General features: G+C 39.6%; 1 protein-coding gene across 1 annotated transcript in view; it reads left to right on the top strand.

The window, feature by feature from the left end:
- PCLO (piccolo presynaptic cytomatrix protein) overlaps nt 1-26402 on the top strand; it is a 623081-nt gene that overhangs the window by 306682 nt on the left and 289997 nt on the right. Inside the window, exon 4 of the mRNA XM_062178496.1 lies at nt 15186-15866. Within this exon, the coding sequence (XP_062034480.1) occupies nt 15186-15866 (681 nt within the window). The remainder of the gene's footprint in view (nt 1-15185; nt 15867-26402) is intronic.

The raw sequence follows: 26402 nt of genomic DNA, 5'->3' as shown, positions 1-26402 counted from the left end.
TGGTATTAAGTAGAAACAGAAACTACTAAAAAGATTAAAATAGTAAGCTGTTCCTTGACAGTCAGGACAAGGGCTGATCAAGTCATTGTTTCTCATAGTGTCCATTTCACTTCTACAGATTTCCTTTTAGGTGCTCAGTTAGTTGTCACAGATCAGGGAGAACATATGAAATTTGTCCATTTGGGACAGGCTTATTTCGCTCAGCATGATGTTTTCCAGATTCCTCCGCTTTGTTGCAAATGACCAGATATCATTTTTTTTTTACCACTGTGTAGTATTCTATGGAGTACATATACCATAATTTCTTTATCCAGTCTTCTGTTGGTGGACATTAGGTTTATTCCAGGTCTTAGCTATTGTGAATTGAGCTGCAATAAACATTGACGTGCAGATGGCTCTTTTATTTGCCAATTTAATTTCCCTTGGGTAAATTCCAAGGAGTGGGATGACTGGGTCGTGTGGTAGGGCTATATTCAGGTTTCTGAGACATCCAAACTGTCTTCTATAGTGGCTTTACCAATTTGCATTTCCACCAATAGTGAGTTAGTGTGCCTTTTTCCCCACATCCTCTCCACCATCTGTTGTTAGTTGATTTTTATATGTAAGCCATTCTAACTGAGGTGAAGTGAAACCTCATTGTGGTTTTGATTTGCATTTCCCTGATGGCTAGTGATCCTGAACATTTTTTTTTTTTTTTAGATTTTTTCATTTATTTATTTGACAGGTAGAATTACAGACAGTGAGAGAGAGAGAGACAGAGAGAAAAGTCATCCTTCCGTTGGTTCACTCCCCAAATGGCTGCGACGGACAGAGCCAGGAGACAGGTGCTTCTTCCTGGTCTCCCATGCGGGTGCAGGGTCCAAGCACTTGGGCCATCCTCCACTGCCCTCCCGGTCCACAGCAGAGAGCTGAACTGGAAGAGGAGCAACCGTGGCTAGAATCAGCGCCCACATGGGATGCTGGCGCTGCAGGCGGAGGATTAGCCTAGTGAGCCACGGTGCCGGCCCTGATCCTGAACATTTTTTCATGTGTCTGTTGGCCGTTTAGATTTCCTCTTTTGAGAAATGTCTATTTAGGTCCTTGGCCTATCTCTTAAGTGAGTTGTTTGTTTTGTTGTTGTGGTGTTTCTTGATCTGTTTGTAGATTCTGTTTATTAATCCTTTATCAATTGCATAATTTGCAAATATTTTTTCCCATTCTGTCGGTTGTCTCTTCACTTTCCTGACTATTTCTTTTGCAGTATAGAAACTTCTCAATTTGATATAATCCCAGTTGTTAATTTTGGCTTTGACTGCCTGTGCCTCTGGGTCTTTTCCAAGAAGTCTTTGCCTGCGCCTTATATCTTGCAGGGTTTCTCTGATGTTCTTTAGTAATTTGATGGTATTGGATCATGGATTTAGATCTTTAATCCATGTTGAGTGGGTTTTTGTGTAAGGTGTAAGGTAGGGGTCTTGCTTCATGTGGAAATCCAGTTTTCCCAGCACCATTTGTTGAATAGACTGTCCTTGCTCCAGGAATTGGTTTTAGCCCCTTGATCAAATATAAGTTGGTGTAGATGTTTGGATTGAATTATGGTGTTTGTATTCTATTCCACTGGTCTATAAAAGTATATAAATTAATGAATTAGAAAGAAGTTTCAATTGTAGTTGTAATATTCCATTATTTTAAATATATCAGTGATTCATGAATATTCATTTTCAAGTTATTCTTTATGCTTCACATGTATTTTATAGTTGATTTTTATACTTAGGCAAAGTTTTCTTTAAAAAAAAAGAAAAGAAAAACAAAATGATTCTGGATATATATAGTTCTGGATATATATACAGAAGTAACACATAATGGGTGCATAATATTAAAGCCATTGCACAGAACAGAAGTCTAACACCATGAAAAAATAATGGTTATTCTGGCAGAGTAAATAATAGAATGTTGGGGCCAGGGCTGTGGCGTAGCTGGTAAAGCCGCCGCCTGCAGTGCCAGCATCCCATATGGGCAACAGTTCGAGTCCTGGCTGCTCCACTTCCGATCCAGCTCTCTGCTATGGCCTGAAGGTAGCCCAAGTCCTTGGGCCCCTGCACCTGCTTGTGAGACCCAGAAGAGGCTATTGTTATTGATAGCAGCATCAGGTTGTCTCTCAAGTATCAGCTAATACAGACAAATTCTGGAGTGGATAGTGGGTACATAGATATTCACCTTTTTTAAAATATTGGTAACATTTTATTTTTAATTGCCAAATAATTATGCTTAAAGGCTAGAGTGTGATGTTTCAATACGTGTATACATGTGGAATGATTAAGTTTTGCTGATTACCATTCCTATCACCTCATTTGTCACAAATTATTTTGATTTCTGAAATATCTCTCCATAATTTTAAAACAAGCAAACAAATAACCTAAGCCTTGCAAATGACCCATTTATGCATGTCAGGCTGACAGGGACAGTCCCTGTTTCTCTTAAATTCCAGTGAAGTGCACTTTCTTTGCATTGCAAGTTCAGATCCAAAATAGAATGTTAGAATTACTTTGCGCGCACACACACACACACACACATTAGGGATGAAAGTGCAGAGCAAGCATCATCTTGCGAATCACAGTTGCCTTAGCCTCACTTTATCCCTTAAGAAAAGCAAAACCACCAGGAGGTATAGAATGTATGTAATCAGGGATTTGCTATAGGAATTTGACCTTACATAATTGTGAGAGCTCATGAAGCAGTTGCTCAAAGCTCCCAGAGCTTGAAATCCAAAAGGCAGGCAGAAAAAGGGAAGATGAATTTCAATTAGGGGCGAGTCAGGAGAGATTGGAACCCTTAAGCTTTGGCCAAAATAACACTGCCTCCATCCCAGTCTGAGCATGTGACCTATAAGTGACAAGTGTGTGCTCGCTTCGGCAGCATATATACTAAGATTGGAACGACAATGTGTGTAATTCCCAAGTGTCTGTTGGCCCTGCCCATATCTTCCGAGCACACCAAAAATACTATGACTGCCACTTCCTTCCTGCCTTTCAAATGTCACAAACAGCACTGCTCCTAACACCCTGTAATGGGCACCATTATAAGGAGGCAATGTGTAATTCAACCTAGAAAATTATACAACTCGCAAAAGCTCCATTGTCTTTTGCAGCAGTAATACATTTTGTTCCACTGCGATACAGGAAGGTTTAACACCTAACCAGTCTCTCCAGCCACCTGGCACCCATTCTCCATCAGCCAGCCAGTTGAATGCAACCCTCCCTCCTATGCATTTCAAGTTCCCTAGTTTGGGAAATGCTGATTCTGTCTTTGAATGGCATTTCCACAACGATGCTTAAATTTAAAAGTGGAGGTCAATTTTTTTTAATCCTGTAAAATATTCTACAGATTCTATTCAGTTACAGTGAGCTTAAAATCTTCCAATTACATTTTTGATTGCAATGTTAACAAACATAAGATTCCCTTGTGGTGAAGTTTGTTGGAATCTTTTTTTTAAAAACTTTTATTTAATGAATATAAATTTCCAAAGTACAGCTTATGGGTTACAATGGCTTCCCCCCTCCATAACTTCCCTCCCACCCGCAACCCTCCCCTTTCCCACTCCCTTTCCCCTTCCATTCACATAAAGATTCATTTTCAATTCTCTTTATATACAGAAGATCAGTTTAGTACATATTAGGTAACGATTTCAACAGTTTGCCCATATAGCAACATAAAGTGAAAAAACTACCATTGGAGTACTAATTATAGCATTAAATAACAATGTACATCACATTAAAGACAGAGATCCTACATAATAGTTTTTTAAAAAAATTAATTAATTTTCTATGCCATTTCTGAAGAGCCCATGAGAGTATAGTAGGCATGGAAAGCCAAGATATCATGGGAAAAAAAAAAAGACCTAAATGAATGATCTCTGTGAGTGAGATACCAGTGGAAAGAATGGGGCCATCAAAGAAGGAGGTACCTTTCTCCGAAGGGAGGAGAGAACTTCCACTTTGACTATGACCCTATCGGAATAAGATCAAAGTCAGTGAACTCTAAAGGCTTCCATAGCCATGGCAACTCATGACTAGAGCCTAGGGAGATTACTGACGCCATGAACAGGAGTGTCAAATTGTTAAGTCAGCAACAGGAGTCACTGTGTACTTACACCCCATGTGGGATCTGTCCTTAATATGTTGTCTAATGTGAAGTGATGCTATAACTAGTACTGAAACAGTATTTTTATACTTTGTGTTTCTGTGTGGGTACAAACTGATGAGGTCTTCACTAATTATATACTGAATCGATCTTCTGTATATAAAGAGAATTGGAAATGGAATCTTTAATGCTGTTTTAAAAAATACTGACTGCTTTTAGTTGAGTAGTGACTTAGATTGAATTTTTTTTTTCAATTTTGTGGGTTTTGGTGTTTATTCACACATGCAGAATCCATCCATGCACAACTCTTATAATATGGATATATACCAAACTACAACTATACAAGAGCAGAGAGAAGAGACCAAGTTAATGTAAAGACATTACATTACACACTGGGTTCTAGTCCAGGTCGGGGCACCAGGTTCTGTCCTGGTTGCCCCTCTTCCAGGCCAGCTCTCTGCTATGGCCCGGGAGTGCAGTGGAGGATGGCGCAAGTGCTTGGGCCCTGCACCCACATGGGAGACCAGGAGAAGCACCTGGCTCCTGCCCTCAGATCAGCGTGATGCGCCAGCTGCAGCGTGCCGGCCGCGGCGGCCATTGAAGGGTGAACCAATGGCAAAAGGAAGACCTTTTTCTCTGTCTCTCTCTCTCACTATCCACTCTGCCTGTCAAAAAAAAAAATTAAAAAAAAAGACATTAACTTGACAGCCAGACAACAAAATTATATATATTTAAAACTCATTTATGTTTCACACTACACTTATAAAACATAAATATCAGCCTAAAATTTAGTGTTCTAGAACAATTAATCGCACACACACACCGTGAATCATCAGGTAAGACTTTACCCTAAGTCTTTACAATTTTGCTAAAGTCAGGTAAAGCCAACACAGTAAGTATGTATGATTATCCTTAAATTTAGTGTTGTGTTGATTACTAGTTAGAAACCATCCAGTCCTTGAAATACTTCCTTTACACACACTGGTGGGTGACCAGGTATCCTAATGCCTCTGATAGATCCAAAAACCAGAGATTAGTTTGTTGAACGATACATTTTTTGGTGAGCTCACCCTATCTTCCTGCTGCCTTCTACCCAGAGAGAGTGAGTGAGAGTGTGTATGAGAGAGAGAGGAGAGAAAGAGAGAGAGAAAGAGAATTGAGATTATAGGAGAAATGAACATTATTTACTTTGTATTTGTAGAAATAAAAACCATTCCAGTATATTCAGGCAGTGTGAGTGAGTGTGTGTGTGTGTCTACATGTGTGTGTCTGTCTCTCTGTCCATCTGTCTCCCTGAAATTCGTAAGTTAAAGTTGTGATGCCTGTAGTGATAGATATTGAGAAGTAGGACCTTTTGGGAGTTGATAAGGTCATGTGAGTGGAGTCCTAATGGATGTGATCAATGCCTTTATGAAAGAGACTAGAGAAAACGTTCTTGGCTCATTTACCATTAGAGAGTACAGCTAGAATGCACCATCTGTGAACCATTTATAGCAAATCAATCAGTGTCTCGACCTTGGACTTCCCAGAAATCAGATTACAGCAATAAGTTTTTATAGTTTGTAAACTACCAAGTGTAGGGTATTTTGTCATAACAACCCAAGCGGACCAAGTCAGTCTCTCTCTCTCACTCTTCTCTCTCTTTTTATCTCTCTGTCTCTCTCTCACTAAGCCTATAATTTTTTTCAGCTAGTTTTGTTAAAATTTTGTATTAGTGTAATATTTCATAGGAATTTTAATTAATTCAGATATGTATTTAGGTTGTTTGTATAATGATATTTAAAATATTAAACACTCAGGTTACTTTCTTTTAACTTTCATTTAATAAATATAAATTTCCAAAGTACAGCTTTTGGATTACAGTGGCTTTTTTCCCCCCACAACTTCCCTCCCACCCACACCCCTCCCATCTCTCGCTCCCTCTCCCATTCCATTCACATCAAGATTCATTTTCAATTATCATTATATACAGAAGATCAATTTAGTATATATTAAGTAAAGATTTCAACAGTTTTCACCCACACAGAAACACAAAGTATAAAGTACTGTTTGAGTACTAGTTATAGCATTAATTCACATAGTACAACACATTAAGGACAGAGATCCCACATGGGGAGTAAGTATACAGTGACTCCTGTTGTTGACTTAACAATTGCCACTCTTGTTTTATAGCATCAGTAATCACCCTAGGCTCTTGTCATGAGTTGCCAAGGCTATGGAAGCCTTTTGAGTTCGCCAACTCTGATCTTATTTAGACAAGGAAGTTCTCTCCTCCCTTCAGAGAAAGGTACCTCCTTCTTTGATGGCCTGTTCTTTCCACTGGGATCTCACTCGCAGAGATCTTTCATTTAGGTTTGTTTGTTTTTTTGTTTGTTTGTTTGTTTGTTTGCCAGTGTGTCTTGGCTTTCCATGCCTGAAATACTCTCATGGGCTCTTCAGCCAGATCCGAATGCCTTACGGGCTGATTTGGAGGCCAGAGTGCTATTTAGGACATCTGCCATTCTATGAGTCTGCTGTGTATCCCGCTTCCCATGTTGGATCATTCTCTCCCTTTTTGATTCTATCAGTTAGTATTAGCAGACACTAGTCTTTGACTCTTAGACCCATCAGTATGATCAATTGTGAACTGAAATCAATCACTTGGAATAGTGAGATGGCATTGGTACATGTCACCTTGATGGGATTGAATTGGAATCCCCTGGCACATTTCTAACTCCACCATTTGGGGCAAGTCTGATGTCCCAAATTGTTACTTCTTTAGTTTAGGAAAATGTAAGTTAGGATGAGAATGTGATGAAAAAAATCATTCTTGTTTAGTTAAGAGTACAAGAATATTGGAGCCAGCGCTGTGACATAGCGGGTAAGGCCGCCACCTGCAGTGCCAGCATCCCATATGGGTGCTGGTTTGAGTCCCAGCAGCTCTACTTCCGATCCAGCTCTCTGCTATGGCCTGGGAAAGCAGTTGAGGATGGCCCAAGTCCTTGGGCCCCTGCACCCATATGGGAAGACCTAGAGGAAGCTCCAGGCTCCTGGCTTTGGAGCAGCACAGCTCTGGTCATTGAGGCTAATTGGGGAGTGAGCCAACAGATGGAAGATTCTCTTTCTCTCTCTGTCTCTGTCTCTCTCTCTCTCTCTCTCTCTCTGCCTCTGCCTCTCTGTAGCTCTGTCTTTCAAATAAAAAATAAATAAATCTTTAAAAAAGAAAAAGAAAGAAAGAAACTCCAGGCTCCTGGCTTCAAATTGGCCCAGCTCCAGCTATTGCAGCCACTTAGGGAGTGAACTATCTGATGGAAGACTAACCTCTATCCCTCTGCCTCTGCCTCTGCCTCTCTGTAACTCTGCCTTTTAAATAAATAAATAAATCTTTAAAAAGAAAGAATGCAACAATGTCAATCAAGGATATGAAATTATATTCTAAACATTGCTTTGATCTCTGGTTATATGTGATTTTAGTTGGCATGTTTCTATTTATGGGAAATATCTCTTAATATATTTTATTTTGTATCAGAAGTTATATTACAACTTTCTAATGAGAGAAAGAGTCTTTATTGGGGTATTTGTAGGAGTCTTACAGACATAACATAAATATAAAAGGAGAAGTCAACATCTAGGAATGGACAAACCCAGTAAAAGTTTATAATACCAGTGTGTGGAGTGACAAGTTGCAAGTACCATTGGTCTTTAATTTATAGATGTCTTAATGAGTAAAAAGGTGGTTTCCATCAGATATTGATATAATTATTTCTCTGCTTAAATAGCTATCTGACTGATAAGCAAATGAACTAACATTTTTATTATTTTATGAAATTATCATTATTATTATTATTATTATTGCAGGCAGGGTCTCAGTGATGTGGTCCCAATTCCCTGATATGCTTTTTCTTTACAGGATTTTGAGATAAGACCCACACAGTCTATGTTTAAGTAATTCTATTATTGGAAACTATGCAAGCTTACAAATCAGTGCAGTTTATTTTTTAATGAAAATTCATGTGAAGTTACTATTGTAAGATTTCTCAGATACAAATATGAATTCTCATATAGGTTTTGTTCCTTATTTTAAGTCTAAAGAAAACTTTCAACTTGCTGCAGGTCTTATTATTATGCTCCAAAAAAGATCCTTAGCAAAGTAAATAGGCAGCCCTGAAGTTCTGAGATTTTCCTTAATGGCATTGTTGCTATAGTTACAGCTGAACTGTTATATAAAGCAAATTGCTTATTGATGTAAAAATGCTGAGTAGCACAGCAGCATCCCTTTTCTGGGTTTTTATTGCCTTCATTTCCTTCTTTCCTCTTAAGATTAATGGAGTTTTTGGAACGCTGTTTTGTTTTGAATAAGCTCTGATGATTAGATGTTAAAATAAATGTATTTTATTCATATGTACTAGCTGACAATTTGTTGGGATCAACATGGAATGATTTTTTAACACTATTTGTTTATCAGAATGTTTCCTACTTGAAGGTGAATTTTTATATCCTGATTATTAATGTGAAAGCACTGGAAAGGGAACTGATAAAAATGTGATCAGCCTCATAGTATGGAGGCTTTTGGGTTTTATTTTAAGTATTTAATATTAATATAGGTGAAGCATACTTTTATTATGTGTTATACCGCTCTTTCCTCTAATGACACCCCTATGCTTCCTCTTAATACAATTTAAATGTCCATATTTAGAGAAATAAAAATTTTAAAAGTTTTTGGCATTATTGTAGGATTTTTTCTTTTCAGTTCCTTACTGCCTTACTGACATTAAAACTCTCCCTGCTTGCTGAATTTTTTGATGTTCTAATTTTGGTTGTAGAAAAAATATACACTTATGAGATCATGAGTTTAGAATTTCTGATTGTTTTTGACTTACAGTTCACCAGATTCCTTGTGTTTCAAACCAAATTCATCAGAAGATCCAATTACATCCATCACTTCCTTTTTATTTCTTTTAATAATTCCGGATTCCTTTTTCCTCTATATGTAATTTCTACCAGTATAAGGTTGGTAACCACGTTCTGCCAGAGTGAGCTTAATATAGCAGAAACCTTTTACAGAAACCTCCACTGGATCGTGGTTTCTTCCAGAAAGTATCTAAAAGTTCTGTATTTGTCAATAAATGCCTAATCAGAGAAAATGTCAACTTGTATTGAACTTTACCTACTATTATCTTCTTTCATATATATATAACAAATTTATTGTTTCAAATTCCATGAATATTCAGTTAATCTAGTGTTTTGAATCACCACCTTTTTTAAAGCATGTGTTATGGGATTTTGCTATATCATACTTTAAAAAAATGATTGAATTTCAATGTGAATAAAAAGGCTGTAGCCTGGCACTATTGCCTTTATTTTTTGCCACCGAATGTAAATTAGTTTTGTAATTGATATTTCTGTTTTGTCAAATAGTGACAGCAAGTAATTTTGGCAAAGGGAAGCATGAGTTCCTTTTACCTTCACAATTTATTTATGTATCTGTCTCAAGGCCAAATCCTGGAAAATGTCTGGCTAGAAATGATTTCTCCCTCTTCTGCATTGCAACACAGTATCTCTCTTTGTGTCTCTTTTTACTACATATTGTTCTTATGTCTACCCATGTCTTATTTCTGCCACTTGAATTAAATACCCTGATGGAAAATTCCCAGATGGTATATATACTATAAATATATACACAGTAGATACATGAATAAATTATGTTATCATTATTTGACATAATAAAAACATTAGTTTCCAAATAAATTTAATGAAATTAATCAAAGTGTAAACTCACATAATTAGGATTGGCACTCTTATTTATTCACAATGAAAATCATTCATGTACTCTATGGACTGAGTTTAGCAAAATCATGTTTTTAAAAAATACAAAATAGCAAAGAGCAAAAATTTTAGGCTTAAGTGAATATGGATGGGAATTTAAGCAAAATGTTCATTTGTAAGAGCCATTGAGGATCTCAAAATAAGATCCTTGTTAAGATATGATTCAGTGCTACAGCCTTCTGTTCCTGGGGCAAACCTTAGTAGTATGGTGGTTATCCCTGCTTTATAGTTCACCAAGTATGAATTTAAATTAATTGGGAAAAGAAAATATGTTATTAGCTGTAATAGACTAAGTAGATTATAACTATTTCCCTTTAACCTATATTTCAAATGGTTATGAAAATAATGAAATGGTTATTGAAATAATTACTGTGCTACATTTTTTCAACACATTTTCTCTTCAACAAGTGCCATATACTATATTGTACCACATGTGCTAAGTAGCAAGAGATGAACCCTTGATAAAAATAATTAGTGTCCAGAACTAAGATAAAATAATCGTACTTTTCAGTGAAATGAAAATCACATTCCTGGTATATTAAAAAAATGACTAACTAGAGGCAGGCATTTGGCGTAGAGGTTAAAACACTAAGACTCCAGTTTAAGACATGCAGGGTACAGTAGGTTAAGCAGCTGCCTGCAACACCAACATTCCAGTTGAATGCTTGTAGAGTCTCTGCTGTTCCACTTGTGATCCATCTCTCTGCTAATGGCCTCGAAAGTAATGAAAGATGGTCCAGCTGCTTGTGCCCTTGTATCTGCATGGGAGACTCAGATGGAATTCCAGGCTCCTGGCTTTAGTCTGGTTCAGTCCTGGCCATCATGGCCATTTGGAGAGTGAACCAGCAGATGAAGATCTCTGTCTCTGTGTGTGTCTCCTCTACCCTCTCTCTGTAACCCTGCCTTTCAAATCAATAAAACAAATGTTAATCAGAATGGCTGTGTCCAACTCCCAGCTCTAACTCCAATTCCAGCTTCTTGCTAATGTGTACCCCCATAGGCAGCAGAAATCCTTCAAGTAATTGGATCCCTGCCATTCATATAAGAGATCTGAATTGAGATCCTGGTTTCCAACTTTGGCCTAGCCGCAGCCTTAGCCATTGAAGGCATTTGAGGAGTGAACTAGTGGATGCAAGTGCTCTCTGACTGTCTCTCTTATCTCTCTCTGTCTGTCTCTCAAATCAATCAATCAATAAATTTTTTTAAATTACTAACATTTGCATTAGAACTTATTTGCATTGGAACATTCCTCACAGGCAGCTTAATACACACCTGCACTTGATTTTTAGAGTCCAAGTGACAAAACAGTTCAGTGATGCAGCTATTTGAATCTGTTTAAAAAAAAAAAAAAAAAACTGGCTCTGAATGGAAATGTCTTAAACAGTGGCTCAGCCAAGTAATGGTCTTTAAAACCACAACATAGATTAAGATTGATTTTCTGTAGGAATTGTGGAAGTGTTCAGGAACTGTTCAACACAAGGGCTAGAGATTTTAGTATTTGACAGAAATGACCAAATCAGTTTCTTTCCCGCCACTTTCATTATGAAGTCATTAACTAGCGAAGCCACAATTCACTTCAGTGCTGCTTACGCATGAGATTAATAAGGGAATTATTACTGGGTGGTCATCTACCTAAAGAGCAAATGAACTCGGAATGCTTCCTCATGTTTTATAGGCAGCGTTTTGCTAAAGCTAAAAAATTGACTTGTCTTAACTCTTTTAGAACAGCAAATAAGAACTATAGTGGCTTACAGATTGCAAAACTGTTATGGATATGAGGAACATTTTTAATGTCTCAAGACATGGGAAGCTAATGTAAGAAATGACACTTAGATCCTCTGATAGCATTTTTTTTTTTTTGGACAGGCAGAGTTAGACAGTGAGAGAGAGAGAGACAGAGAGAAAGGTCTTCTTTCTGTTGGTTCACCCCCCAAATGGCCGCTACAGCCGGCACGCTGAGGCCGGCGCACCACGCCAATGTGAAGCCAGGAGCCAGGTGCCTCCTCCTGGTCTCCCATGTAGGTGCACAGGGCCCAAGAACCTGTGCCATCCTCCACTGCCTTCCCAGGCCACAGTAGAGAGCTGGACTGGAAGAGGAGCAACCGGGACAGAATCCAGTGCCCTGACCGGGACTAGAACCCAGGGTGCCGGCATCGCCGCAGGGGAGGATTAGCCTAGTGAGCTGCAGTGCCGGCCCCTCTGATAGCATTTTAAAACTAGCTATACATAATTTTTGTCTTCAGATAATTTAAGCCAGGCAACTGAAAAGTGCGTAAGTATGAAACACAATTAAAAGTCGATCTTCTCAAAAAACAAGGAATGCTGTATTATTTGTATAACCCTCAAACCCTGTGCCTTACAAAATAAGTACACATTAAATGATAACAGTTTAAAGTCACCTGTATAGCCTTTATTTCTGATAATAGAATAAGTGTAATGTAAGACAAAATATGCATCAATCAGGAGTGACCCTTTTTTGTGTGATCTTATCAGAGTAAGGTTTAGTCTTTAGTTTGCAAAATCATTAACCTGACAGCTTATCAGGACAAATTCTGTTTCTTCCACTCTCAGATCCTTGCTAAAGTAGTTCTGGTGTAGTTCCCAGAATCCAGTGAATCTAATGACCACATCAGTTGACTTGGTGCAGGTGGCTGTACTCCAAAGTTATAAGGACCTGTTTTAGTCAGCAAGTCAGAACATTCTGGAGAGAAGATACCAAATAATGTGAATCTTTTGAGTGCTCCTTGTTCCATTGCCTGAGGACTGTATTCTTTAAATTAAGATTAAAATTATTATCTTAACCCAAAAGCAGTTAGAGAACTATGCACGAGTGATTTTTGAAAAGGATCCTACACTTGTAAGGCTGTACTTGCATGCATAGAATTGTATTTGGTGCATGCCAAAAGATGGAGCATTAATGGGCCAGATCATAAAAGAACTTTGGATTAGTTGGTTGTTTTGCTCACATATATTACAATTTTTTGTACTCTGTATATTAGTTAACACTAATCAGTGAAGTTGAAACTTTGAGACTTGATTATTTATAGCCCTTGTCTATACTCTTGAAGAACAGTGGTTTCTCTACTTACTACTTGTTGAATTCTTTATTTAGTGAAGGGGTAAGCTTTTGGTTATAAAGAAAATTGAAAGTATCATAAAAATTAAAAGAAAAATAAGAAAAGGAGGAGGAGGGAGGATAGGGTGATCATTATGTTCTTAAAACTGTATATATGACACTGTGGCAAAAAATGGCCTACATGAAAGATCTCTGTGAGTGAGATACCAGTGGAAAGAATGGCCATCAAAGAAGGAGGTACCTTTCTCTGAAGGGAGGAGAGAACTTCCACTTTGATTATGGCCTTGTCTAAATAAGGTTGGAGTTTGTGAACTCAAAAGGTTTCCACAGCCTTGGCAACTCATGATGAGAACCTTGGGTGTGGCTGGTGCCGCAGCTCACTTGGTTAATCCTCCACCTGTGGCGCCGGCACTCCGGGTTCTAGTCCCGGTTGGGGCACCGGATTCTGTCCCGGTTGCTCCTCTTCGAGTCCAGCTCTCTGCTGTGGCCCAGGAGGGCAGTGGAGGATGGCCCAAGTGCTTGGGCCCCGCACCCGCATGGGAGACCAGGAGGAAGCACCTGGCTCCTGGCTTTGGATCGGCGCAGCGCGCCAGCCATGGCGGCCATCTGGGGGGTGAACCAACAGAAGGAAGACCTTTCTCTCTGTCTCTCTCTCTCTCTGTCTAACTCTGCCTGTCAAAAAAAATTTAAAAAAAAGAACCTTGGGTGATCACTGATGTCATAAATAAGAGTGTCAATTGTTAAATCAACAACGGAAGTCACTGTGTACTTGCTCCCCATGTAGGATCTCTGTCCTTAATGTGTTGTAGTACATGAATCAATGGTAAAACTAGTATTCAAACAGTACTTTATACTTCGTGTGTGTGTGGGAGGGTGCGAACTGTTGAAATCTTTATTCAATATGTGCTATATATAAAGATACTTAAAAATGAATCTTAATGAAGAATGGGATGGGAGGAGGAGTAGGAGGTAGGACAGGAGTGGGGGTGAGAGGGTGGGCATAGGGGAAAGAACCGCTATATTCCAAAAGCTATACCTATGAAATTTATATTTATTTAATAAAAACTTTCTTAAAAAAACAAAAACCCCAAAACTGTATATATGAAATACAATAAATTTTATCCTTTTATATAAATTTTTAAAAATAAGCTGTTATAAAATTTAATAGTGTTTGAATAAATTTATTGTTGTAGATACTAATTTGAACTAGACTTACAAATAAGTTTATTTGGAACAAATGCAGATTCCCTTTCCCAACTAAAAAAACAAAAACATGAAATCTTCAGTTTTTGTCCTTTTATTTTTTCTTATGGTGAAGATAGTGAATTGCAAGTCTCTGGAGATTTCATCCATTTTTAAAAAATATTTATTTATTTATTCGAAAGACAGAGTTACAGAGAGGCAAGGGTAGAGAGAGAGAGATCTTCCATCTGCTGGTTCACTCCCCTAATGGCTGCAATGCCCAGAGCTGGGCTGATCCAAAGCTAGTAGCCAGGAGCCTCCTCCAGGTCTCCTACATGGTACCTGGGCCAAGGACCTGGGCCATCCTCCACTGCTTTTCCAGGTCATAGCAGAGAGGTGGATCAGAAGTGGAGCAGCTGGAGCCCATAAAGATGTCAGTACTGCAGGCGGTGCCTTTACCTACTATGCCACAGCACTGGCCCCTTTCCATTTTTCAATTTCAGATATTCTTTTTGTGACTTTGTTAGTGTTTGGGTTTTTTTAAGATTTATTTATTTATTTATTTATGTTAAAGGCAGAGTGACACAGAGAGGGAGAGAGACAGGGAGAGAGATCTTCCATCCATGGCTTCACTCTCCAAATGGCCACAACAGAGAGAGGTAGGCCATGCCAAAGCCAGGAGCCAAGAGCTTCTTCAGGGGGTCTCCCACTTAGGTAGCAGGGGCCCAGGCACCAGGGCCATCTGCTGCTGCCCTCCCAGGTGCATTAGTAGGGAGCTGGATGGGAAGTGGAGCAGCCAGGACTCAAACTGGAATTGTGATACACTTTGCCCAGCATGACAAGTGGTGGCTGGGATGACCCGCTGAGCCACAATATTGGCCCCATTTTGCAATTTTTTTAAAATTATTGTTTCATTGATTTAGAAAACAAATTTTCACTTTGGTAGATGCACTGAAACAGATACAATAGAACATAGTTAATTTGTTAATTCTTGTTTTATTTGCAGATTCAAGAATGGCTTTGTTTAAACTGCCAGACCCAGAGAGCAATGTCAGGCCAGCTTGGAGACATGGGGAAGATACCACCAACGCCAACGGGACCCAAAGCTTCCCCTACACCTCTCCTTACAGAGCCACCCTTGCAGAAAACAGCAGTGCCTGCCTCAGTAACAGTGAAAAAGAGGGAGCCAGAGGAAAAGACAGAAACCGAAAGACTCATCCCAGAACAAATAAAAGAAACACCTTCAACTGAAAAAGTTCCCCCTCAGGTCACCAGAGATCAGAAGCCAGAAATGAGCACAGGGGACAAAGACAAAGCTTCAGGTCTTCAGGAAGAAAAGTTACCCTTGGAAGAAAAAAAGCCACTACTAGAGGACAAGAAGGCAGCCCCTAAAGAGAAAAAGCCACTCCCCAAAGACGAGAAGTTACCCTTAGAGGGAAAAGCGTTGGCCCCAGAAGAAGAGAAACACGAGGTGCAGCAAACCCAGGTCCACGTTGCTGAAGAAAAGCTTGAAGACAGATGGGCTCTGAAGACAGTGCAGGAAGAGAAAGAACCCCAGCCCCAGAAGGAAGAGCTGCCCTGTGGCACTCCTCCGACTTTGCCTGAGCAAGGTGACAGGAAGGCCAGAAAACCACAGGCAGCGCGCTTGGCCAAGCCGGATCAGGTGGAACCAGGGAAAGAAAAAACAGTAAGTCATGATCTCCTAGCTCCTTACAATGTCACGTGTAGAAATGACTACTTTTTTTTTAAACTTAAGGTATGAATTGCTCATTGGTAGCTATGTAAGTGAAGCATTTCAATCAATGAATGGCATCTTTCAGACATGTGTAACAATAGCTGAAATGAGGCATTCGTACTTTTGACAACTTAATCAGATTTACAATGTGTATAGATGTATAATTCATTTTCTGTCTCATGTGCCTGTCAATTTCTGAAAATCATCTGGAGGGATATTTCCTACTGTTTTAAGTTATTTGTTCCTTTCCTATGGACAGAAATATGAGGCTCCCCTTTAGTAAGAAAGTGTATCTTTGTTTTTAAAAGATTGTTTATTTGAAAGTCAGAGTTACACAGGGAGAGGAGAGGCAGAGAGAGAAAGAGAGAGAGAGAGAGAGAGAGAGAGAGAGAGAGAGAGAGAAGTCTTCCATCCCCTGGTTCACTCCCCAATTGGCTGTAACAGCCAGAGTTGCGCCGATCTGAAGCCAGGAGCCTGGAACTTCCTCTAGGTATCTCATGCTGGTGCAGGGGGCCAAGGACTTGGGCCATCCTCAACTGCTTTCCCAGGCTAAAACAGAGAGCTAGATGGGAAGTGGAGCACCCGGGACTCGAACCAGCGCCCATATGGGATGCTGGCACTGCAGGCAGCAGCTTTTACCCACTATGCCACAGCACTGGCCCCAAGATAGTGTATCTTTTTTTTGACAGGCAGAGTGGACAGTGAGAGAGAGAGACAGAGAGAAAGGTCTTCCTTTTCCATTGGTTCACCCCCCCAGTGGCAGCTCTGGTTGGTGCACCGCGCTGATCCGAAGCCAGGAGCCAGGAGCCTCTCCTGGTTTCCCATGCAGGTGCAGGGCCCAAGGACCCAGGCCACAGCAGAGAGCTGAACTGGAAGAGGGGCAACCGGGACAGAATCTGGCGCCCTGACCGGGACTAGAACCTGGGGTGCTGACGCCGCAGGCGGAGGATTAACCTAGTGAGCCGCAGCGCCAGCCAATAGTGTATCTTTGAGTAAGTTTCTTGCACTTAGGCACTTGGTTTCACAAGAGACAATACATATATTCCCACTTGAAAGCTCACTTAGTGACCATGTAAGTGATTGCAAAACAAAAAAGTACATGACTAAGATCTAGAACAAACATCATTTTAGAATTTCACAAAGTAGTTTTAGTAGTTAACACAGTGTGATATAACCTACTAGGAATTTTTTTTTTTTTTTTTTGACAGGCAGAGTGGATAGTGAGAGAGAGACAGAGAGAAAGGTCTTCCTTTTTGCCATTGGTTCACCCTCCAATGGCCGCTGCGGCCGGCTCATCGCGCTGATCGGAAGCCAGGAGCCAGGTGCTTCTCCTGGTTTCCAATGCGGGTGCAGGGCCCAAACACTTGGGCCATCCTCCACTGCCTTCCCGGGCCATAGCAGAGAGCTGGCCTAGAAGAGGGGCAACCGGGATAGAATCCAGCGCCCCGACCGGGACTAGAACCCGGTGTGCCGAACCTACTAGGAATTTTTTTCAGCATGTTTAAAACTGAAGAGTTATTTATAATCCAAACATATCTGGAGGAATATGTATTATTTTCTTTTCCTTTAGTGGAAACTTTTAAGAGTATCTCAGTTTGCCCAATTTTTGTATAAGCAGTTGTATCTTTTTTTTTTTTTTTTTTTTGACAGGCAGAGTGGACAGTGAGAGAGAGAGACAGAGAGAAAGGTCTTCCTTTGCCGTTGGTTCACCCTCCAATGGCCGCTGCGACCGGCGCACCGCACTGATCCGAAGGCAGGAGCCAGGTGCTTCTCCTGGTCTCCCATGGGGTGCAGGGCCCAAGAACTTGAGCCATCCTCCACTGCACTCCCTGGCCACAGCAGAGAGCTGGCATGGAAGAAGGGCAACTGGGACAGAATCCGGTGCCCTGAGTGGGACTAGAACCCGGTGTGCCAGTGCTGCAAGGCAGAGGATTAGCCTATTGAGCCACGGCGCCGGCCTAGTTGTATCATTTTTAAAGAAACTCTTGACTTTTTTAGCTATACGAGATCTTACATCATATCTAATTGAAATTTTTTTTTCATTTATTAAACTTTTATTTAATGAATACAAATTTCCAAAGTACAGCTTATGGGTTACAATGGCTTCCCCCCTCCCGTAACTTCCCTCCCACCCGCAACCCTCCCCTTTCCCGCTCCCTCTCCCCTTCCATTCACATCAAGATTCATTTTCAATTCTCTTTATATACAGAAGATCAGTATAGTATATATTAGGTAAAGATTTCAACAGTTTGTCCCATATAGCAACACAAAGTGAAAAATATACTGTTGGAGTACTAGTTATAGCATTAAATAACAGTGTACAGCACATTAAAGACAGAGATCCTACATAATATCTAATTGAAATTTTAAATCACAGGGGAGAGCCATGACTTACAGAGAAATTAAGTGACTTATTAGTATTAAAACTTCACTTAGAAACTATTTTTTGTTATGACTAATTCCATTTTTTTCTGGTTACAGTTTTTAAACTAGTTACCTGACTCTGGTATATGATGCATCACACATTAACTAGATAATCCTGGTCTTCTTTGTCATAAATGTGTTTTATTAGAGGCAAAAGAGCAGATGCCAGCTTATTCTCTATGTAATGACTGGTTCCAGCCACCACCATCACCACCACCCATTGCTTCTCCTGTCTGTTTTGCTAAATTTGATGCCTTTTGGGTGTTTTGTATGGCTTCCCCCTTTTTAGAAGCACCCATTACTCTCATGACCTTTCCCTTTTTAATTCTCTTTTTGTCTTTCTGATCTAATGCTTATGAGTTGTCTATCTCCATTATTTCTATCTACCAGTCTCCAAATAGCAAGGTTTTCTTTTGAGTTCTATCCTCTTTTCCGCCAGAGTAGCCAAATGAACAATTGCTAAATCCACTGTTGACCCCTCTCTCTATTTTGCCTGTCAGAACTGCATTTTGAGGTGCTCAGTAGACGGTTCTGCTCACTGTAAACCCAAACTCAGTGTGCCTGAGTCTTAGTTCTCTATGGAAGTACTTTCTGCTTCAGATTTTCTATAAGGTGGCACCATCATTGCTCCATCTGTCACCTCTCTCCCAGGAGAGATCTAAGCTGTCATACCCAATATGCAATATTTAAAAAAAAATTTGATCTGGAACCAGTACTGTGGTGTAGTGGGTAAAGCATTTGCCTGCTCCCATATGGGCACTGGCACTTCTGCTCCAGCTCTCTGCTATGGCCTGGGAAGCAATGGAAGATGGCCCAAGTCCTTGGGCCCCTGCCCCCACATGGGAGAACTAGAGGAAACTCCAGGATCCTGGCTTCTGATTGGCTCAGCTCTGGCCATTGTAGCCATTTGGGGAGTCTATCAGCTGTTGGAAGATCTCTCTCTATGTCTCTCTCTCTCTAACTCTGCCTTTCAAATAAATAAATAAATAGTTAAGAAATTTTAATCTAAAATTTATGACATTTATTTGAAATCCAGCTTCACAGTTAAGGTTTGATATTCTGATGTTTACTTTTAATGAATGTCCATAGGAGAAAAAAGATAATTCATGAGGATGTACCAAGAATAGAGGTCAAAGGTTGTTCTCACCAAATCTTGCTACCTATTTTCTTTATACATCTATATATAGGTACATAATTTATATAAGGTGAATAATTTCGTATATTTCATATATACAAGATTAGAAGCCTAGTGATACTTCTATCCTCCCTCCCAGTCATTCTCCCACCCTCCCTCCTCCTTTCTTATTCTTTCTTTCAATCTTCGTAATGATATACTTTCAGTTTATTTCATAATCATAAGCTTAACTATCTACTAAGTCTTCCAGCAATGAAGTTCAAATACAATTATTGGAAAAAATGTGTATATTTTAAAAATAAATGTTAGTATTCACCAATGACAATCATTCATTCCTATTAACTATCAGAAATTATGTATTTTTTAAAAATTTATTTATGTGTTTGGAAAGTAGAGTTATCAAAAGAGAATGAGAAAGAGAAAGAGAGAGGGAGGGAGAGAGGGAAGGGAGGGAAGGAGAGAGCCAAGGGAGGGAGGGAGGGAGGAAGAGAGGGATGGAGAGAGGGAGGGAGGGAAAGAGGAGGAGGGAGGGGGAGAGGGAGAGAGGGAGAGAGGGGGAGAGAGAGAGAGAGAGAGAGATGAGAGAATGAGAGAGAGAGAATGAATATTTTCCATCTGCTGGTGCACTCCCCAAATGGCTGTAATGACCAGGGTGGGCCAGGCTGAAGCTAGGAGCCAGGAGCTTCATCCAGGTCTCCCAAGTCGATTCAGGGACCCAAACACTTGGGCCATCTTGTGCAGCTTTTCTGAGCCCATTAGCAGGGAGCTGGATCAGAAGTGGAGCAGCTGAGACATGAACAGGTGCTGACATGGGATGCTGGCATTCCAGGTGGTGGTTTAACCTACTATCTCACGATGCTGGCCCCAAAATTGTGTATTTCTAAAAGATATTTTTTAATAAATGGTTTTAATAAATGTTCTGAGGAATGGGCATTTAGTATAATGTTTGGGACACTGTCTTGCATCAGAGCACCTTGCTCGATTTTAAGCTCTTGGCTCCTGCTTCTTGCCAATGTAGACGCTGGAATGCAGCCTAATGCAATTATTGCCACCACATGGGAGACATGGATTGTGCTCCTGGCTCTGACCTGGCCCAGGCTCTCTCTCTCATAAATGCATGCACTTCTACTATCTCTCACTGTCTGCCTCTGAAACAATCCGTTCTTGAGTTCTTCATAGGAAAATTGTCTACATATATTAAAATACTGTTTTAAAGTTTGTTACATAAGAAGATGTGACAGGTTTTAAAAGTGGCATTTTTTATGTAACATAGTCGCATGATTTAAAAATATCTATCTTCAGAAGACTGTGCCTGCATCAAACTTTCCTCAACACAACAGGTAGTGGTTTTTCTCTAATACCTACTATGTAGCATATTGCTGATTACCGCTATATACTTTCTTCCTAAGTATCTAATAAATAGTATGCTACTGATAAGCACTTTTCACCATCTTCTATTTTTGCTTAAAAATCATCCATTATATACATTCTGCAGCTTTTTAACTCATTTCCCATGAGGTAATCGGTAAGCTGCTGTGATTAAAATAATTTCTTAGTTAATCTCTAGCACACTACAAAATATTAACAGGGCTCTACAAAGTATAAAGAGCTTATGAGTATACACTCTGTTGCATCAGTACCATCCTGTGAAGCCGTCTGTCTTATTTTGGTTTATTTGCAGAAGATGCAGGAAATAATTCCACATATACTTCTATCTCTGTAACTTTATTCTGTTAAAAAACAAAAGTCCAAGACAGGTGTTTTTACTAGTGGTTATGACACTGGTTGTGGTGCCCACAGCCCATATTGGAGTACCTGAGTTTGATTCCTAGCAAGGTTCTTGATTCTAGATTTCCACCAGTATAGACCACAGGAAGCAGCAGTGATAGTTCGAGTAGTTAGATTCATGCCACCCAAGTAGAAGACCTGGATTGAGTTCCTGGCCCAGCCCAGTCATTGTGGGCATTTGGGGATTGAACCTGCAGAGGAGAGACCTCTCTCTCTCTCTGACCCACTCTGCCTCTAAAAAAACTAACAAATAAAAATGCCAACCAGAGAAGGCACTCAGTATTTAATATATAGGTTTTTATGAAATATTTATGTGTTTTTATTAAACAAATAACTCAGTATTTAGATTTGATCTTCATTGACCCATTTTTCCTTGTGAGCTCACAATAGTAATTCCTTAAGTATTTTATTATTGAAACAGAAATAGGGAATGCTGTGAGCTGAAAACATTAGAAATATTTATACTTTGATTCTATTATTACTAAAACTTTTGGTTCTTAATTTGTTCTACTAATTTCCTCCAGTTTTTTCACAAGTATTTATTTATTCCTGCTGACAACATTTGCTGACAAAACATACATTTTGATTTGTCATCATATTGTTTTCAACATATCACTTTAGCTGTTTCTCCATGATGAGAGAGGCTTTCCTAAATGACCTGTAAATTCCTTGTCTTTTGCTATTAAACATTAAAATCCTAAAGTAGATGCCAAAGATTTATTTTGTACATTGACAGAAATTTGTAAAGTACTTTATATGAGAAGTCTTAAAAATTTTAGGGGGAATCCAAAATATAGAAAAAACTGCATGAATTTCAAAAATGTTTACAGCAAAATAAACTTATCTTTTCATTCCATTTTTCCATAAATTTTAAAAGTTATTTATTTGGGTGGCCGACAGGCAAAGAGAAAGAGAGATCAGTGTACCTCCACGATTTACTCCTCAGATGCCCACAACAGCTGGGTCTAGGCCATATCAAAACCTATAACAAGGAACTCAGTCTGGGTCTCCCACATGAGTGTTAAGGACCCATGTCCTTGGGCCATGACCTGAATCTTTCCAGCATATGTGTTAGCAGGAAGCTAGAATTGCAAACACAAACAAAACATAAACCCAGGAACTCCAATATGGAATGAGGCATCCATAGTGGAGACTCAACCATTATGGTAAATGCCCACACCTCTGTGAGTTTTTTGAAATGCCTGCATATTCTGGAAATTATAGAAGTTTAATATCTTGTCTCAATATCATTGACTATAACTCTAAAGTACCTTGTATGTTTAGATGCAGATGAAAATTTCAAACAGCTTTTTTGATGTTAAACATTTTTCACTGTCTTCATGTTTTGTCTGATTTACTCTGATGATCAGTTGTTTTTACTGTTATGTTGCTGATAAAATACTTGTAGAACTATGAAAAATATCAGCTTTCCTATTATTGTATTTCCTACATTATTTTTATCAACACATTAATTCTGTGTAGTAATCTTTTGTCGTTCCCTTAACCATTATAGGAAAGTTGACTTGGTTGACATTAGGTCATGTAAGCTATAAATCTGCCTAGCTGAACAGTAAACTTCAATGTAGAGGTGAGCGAATGAAGCAGTTCCCTCACTTTCCTTCCTTGGAGTCCAACTTCCAGGGTTCTCCTGGGGTTCCTCACAGATGATGTGATCCGCTGACCAGAAGTAAGATAATATTGATACCAATCTATTTATTAAATGTTAGTAAATTTTAATGTATTTTCTACTTTCAATTTTAAAAATTAATAAAACTCCTAGTTTTTTTTTTTCCTTGTAGTACATCAGGTCATTTAAAAAATGTTCTATTCACTTTATTTTATTTGAAAGGCAGAGACAGAGACAGATTTTCCATCTACTGGTTCACTCCCCCCAAATACCCATAACAGTTGGGGCCAGCTCAGGCTGAACCAGGAGCCAAGAACTCAGTCTGTATCTCCCACATGGGTGACAGGTACCCAAGTATTTGAGCTGTTGGCTCCCAGAGTACACAACAGCAGGAAGTTAGAATGGGGAACAGGGCCAGACACTCTGAAATGAGATGTGAGTATCCCAAGCCACTTCTTCAAACAACAGGTGAATCACTTACCCTCCATTTGGCCCATTTTGCATAACCTGCAGAGAATGTGCACCTCATAGTACATATTTTCATCTGAATGAATTAGCTTGGCTTTTCAGCCTCTGGAATCCAGTTCTGACTAAAAAGGCTCTGTGTATAACCGTTGCATAGAGTGCTGTTGTACTATGACACTTCTAGTAAACTAACTTTTCATTATATTAATTATCCATCTTTCTTAGCAACTCTTACTGCAATCCCAAACATTTGTGTAATTTTTCACTTTTTAAATATTGCTATATTATTTTATCCATTTATTGGTTAGTTGTGTCATGCATGTTGTTACAGTATGATGTCTTCATTTCTTTATTGCCATGTCTTTTTTTTAAAGATTTATTCATTTATTTGAAAGTCAGAGTTACACAGAGAGAAGGAGAGGCATTGAGAGAGAGAGAGAAAGAGAAAGAGAGAGGTCTTCCATCCGCTGGTTCACTCCCCAGTTGGCGTCAACTGCTGGAGCTGCACTGATCAAAAGCCAGGAGCCAGGAGCCAGGAGCCAGGAGCTTCTTCCAGGTCTCCCACGAGGGGTCAGGGGCCCAAGGACTTGGGCCATCCTCTACTGCTTTCTCAGGCCATAGCGGAGAGCTGGATTGGAAGTGGAGCAGCCGGGACTTGAACTGGCACCTATATAGGATGTCGGAACGGCAGGCGGCTGCTTTACCCACTATACCACAGTGACAGCCCCTCCGTGCTTTTTTTTTTCCTCTTCATTCCTATTTTTTTTTTTTTTTTTGGATAGGCAGAGTGGATAGTGAGAGAGAGAGAGACAGAGAGGAAGGTCTTCCTTTTTGCCGTTGGTTCACCCTCCAATGGCCGCTGCGGCCGGCACATCTCGCTGATCCGAAGCCAGGAGCCAGGTGCTTCTCCTGGTCTCCCATGCAGGTGCAGGGCCCAAGGACTTGGGCCATCCTCCACTGCCTTCCCGGGCCATAGCAGAGAGCTGGCCTGGAAGAGGGGCAACCGGGATAGAATCCGGCGCCCCAACCGGGACTAGAACCCGGTGTGCCGGCGCCGCAAGGCGGAGGATTAGCCTGTTAAGCCACGGTGCTGGCCTTCATTCCTATTTTTCAAAGTGTTTTTAATTGAATTAAAATTATTCCTGATACATACTTTGAAAAGTTTGTCTTTTTTTTCAAAATTTTTGCACAGTATGGTGAACTTATTAACAACAATAGTTCAAAATAGCTCTGAAAGAGAATTTTGAATGCACTCATCATAAAGAAATGATAATAGTTTATAGTAATGGATATGCTCATTACTGTGATCAATCATTACACAATTGAAGCAACATCATATTATACCCCATGAATATGTGCAGTTGTTATATAAATCATATTAGTAATGTTGCTACAGAATTCTGTTTTTGCCTAGGTACTTAAGCAGAATACCATTTAAGCATCACTATATATATTACACTGAAACAATTCAGTCCTCCTGATAGAAATTAAACTTCTTATAAATTTTATCTGTTTAGAAAATTTTATTTATTTGAAAGAGCAACAGAGAAAGCATGAAGACATACAGACTGACAGATATCCTCTGTCCACTGACTTGCTTCTCAAATGTGTAATGACACTACCAGAATGTTGAATGATTATTATCTAAATCTTTTTACAAGGTGCTTGGGTTCTTGACCCCCATCGTGAGCACTGCTACTGTTCATCGAAGGGTGGATGGGACTTGGTAAAGGAAGAGCATAGAAAGCTTATTAGACACCCCCAAAAAAGTGGGGTAGGGAGTGCTCTAGCATTGTCTGGGGGTGCGGTGAGATGCAAAGACCCTGAAGGCTTTCATTAGAAAGATACTTGTCTTTGCTTGCCTCTTGTGTAGTTCTTATAGGAGAAAAGAATCCAAGTGAGTTGGGTTCCCAAGAGCCGAGTCCTGCTACTGTAGTCTCATGACTGCAAATAAGTAGTACAAAATATATCTGAAATGGTCCAGGACTGTTAATCCTTGGCAAATCAAAGAATAGGCATTTCTTTTTGCACTAAAATATGTCAGACTGTCTTTTTCAATAGAATAATTTTGTAAATTCAGCAAAACCATTTTACCCTAGAATGCGCTCAGGATATATCTTCAACCATATATAATAAAGATTGAGCTATAAAATATTAAAGCAAGTACAAAGTCAATAACTTTTATATTTAAGAACTATGTACTTAGAAGAGGGAGAAATAGAATGAAAAGAGAAATGAGGGACAGAGAGAAGGAAGAGGGGACTGTTTGCTGCATGCTTGTTGTAAAAACTTAGCATCTGTTCCTTTGGACTGTGTACAGGTAAGAAGAACCCTAAGCCCACACTCTCACCAAAAATATCAAGATGTTTAATTCATGATACAGACTTAGTGGGACCAAGGGACCTCATAGCCAGGAGGAGATGCAGCTGCTCTCAGGCAATACTTTAGGACCACTCTTTCCCTAACCCTCTCTTTGCTTAGGGCTGTGGCTATTCTGACACTGCCCTTGAATTCATTTCAATGGATGAATTGATTTCCTTTTGCTCATAGATCATTTCAATTAGCAAAAAGTCACTATGTTTAGCATTTTCTTTTATGGCCTCTCTGATTGTTGCACTGAAATGGCTTGAGCGGCTTCATCATTGCACAGTGAAAGCAGAAAGGTCAAGGCCGTGATGTACCTAGTAAGGGCCCGAGCCACCTGAAAGGCCTGTGCCTCCATTCACAAAACATAGTTATTGCTCTGGAAAGGATGCTGCCTTTGCTGCTTAAACATCAAGTAGTTCCAAAGCCAGAAGACATTTCTAAGTAGTATTTGGAAACTCCTTTAAGTGGAATGCTGAAGGTAAATATGGTAGCAACCCTACAAATATAAAAAACAGATATTTCTCCCTAGCTAAACTTATGAGTCAAACCAATTATTGCATAAATTTGTTGAAGCTTACAATTTCTAAACATTCATCCCAAGTGATATAAGAGTAATAATATTCTCAGTGACACCAAGTACATATGAGTTTTTACAGTGTTTAACATGTCTTTAAAGGAAGTA

This window comes from Lepus europaeus, chromosome 1 (assembly GCF_033115175.1).
Source record: "Lepus europaeus isolate LE1 chromosome 1, mLepTim1.pri, whole genome shotgun sequence".
Classification (NCBI taxonomy): Eukaryota; Metazoa; Chordata; class Mammalia; order Lagomorpha; family Leporidae; genus Lepus; species Lepus europaeus.
The sequence above is the reverse complement of the archived record's forward strand: the minus strand, read 5'-3'. Positions and strand labels throughout refer to the sequence as shown.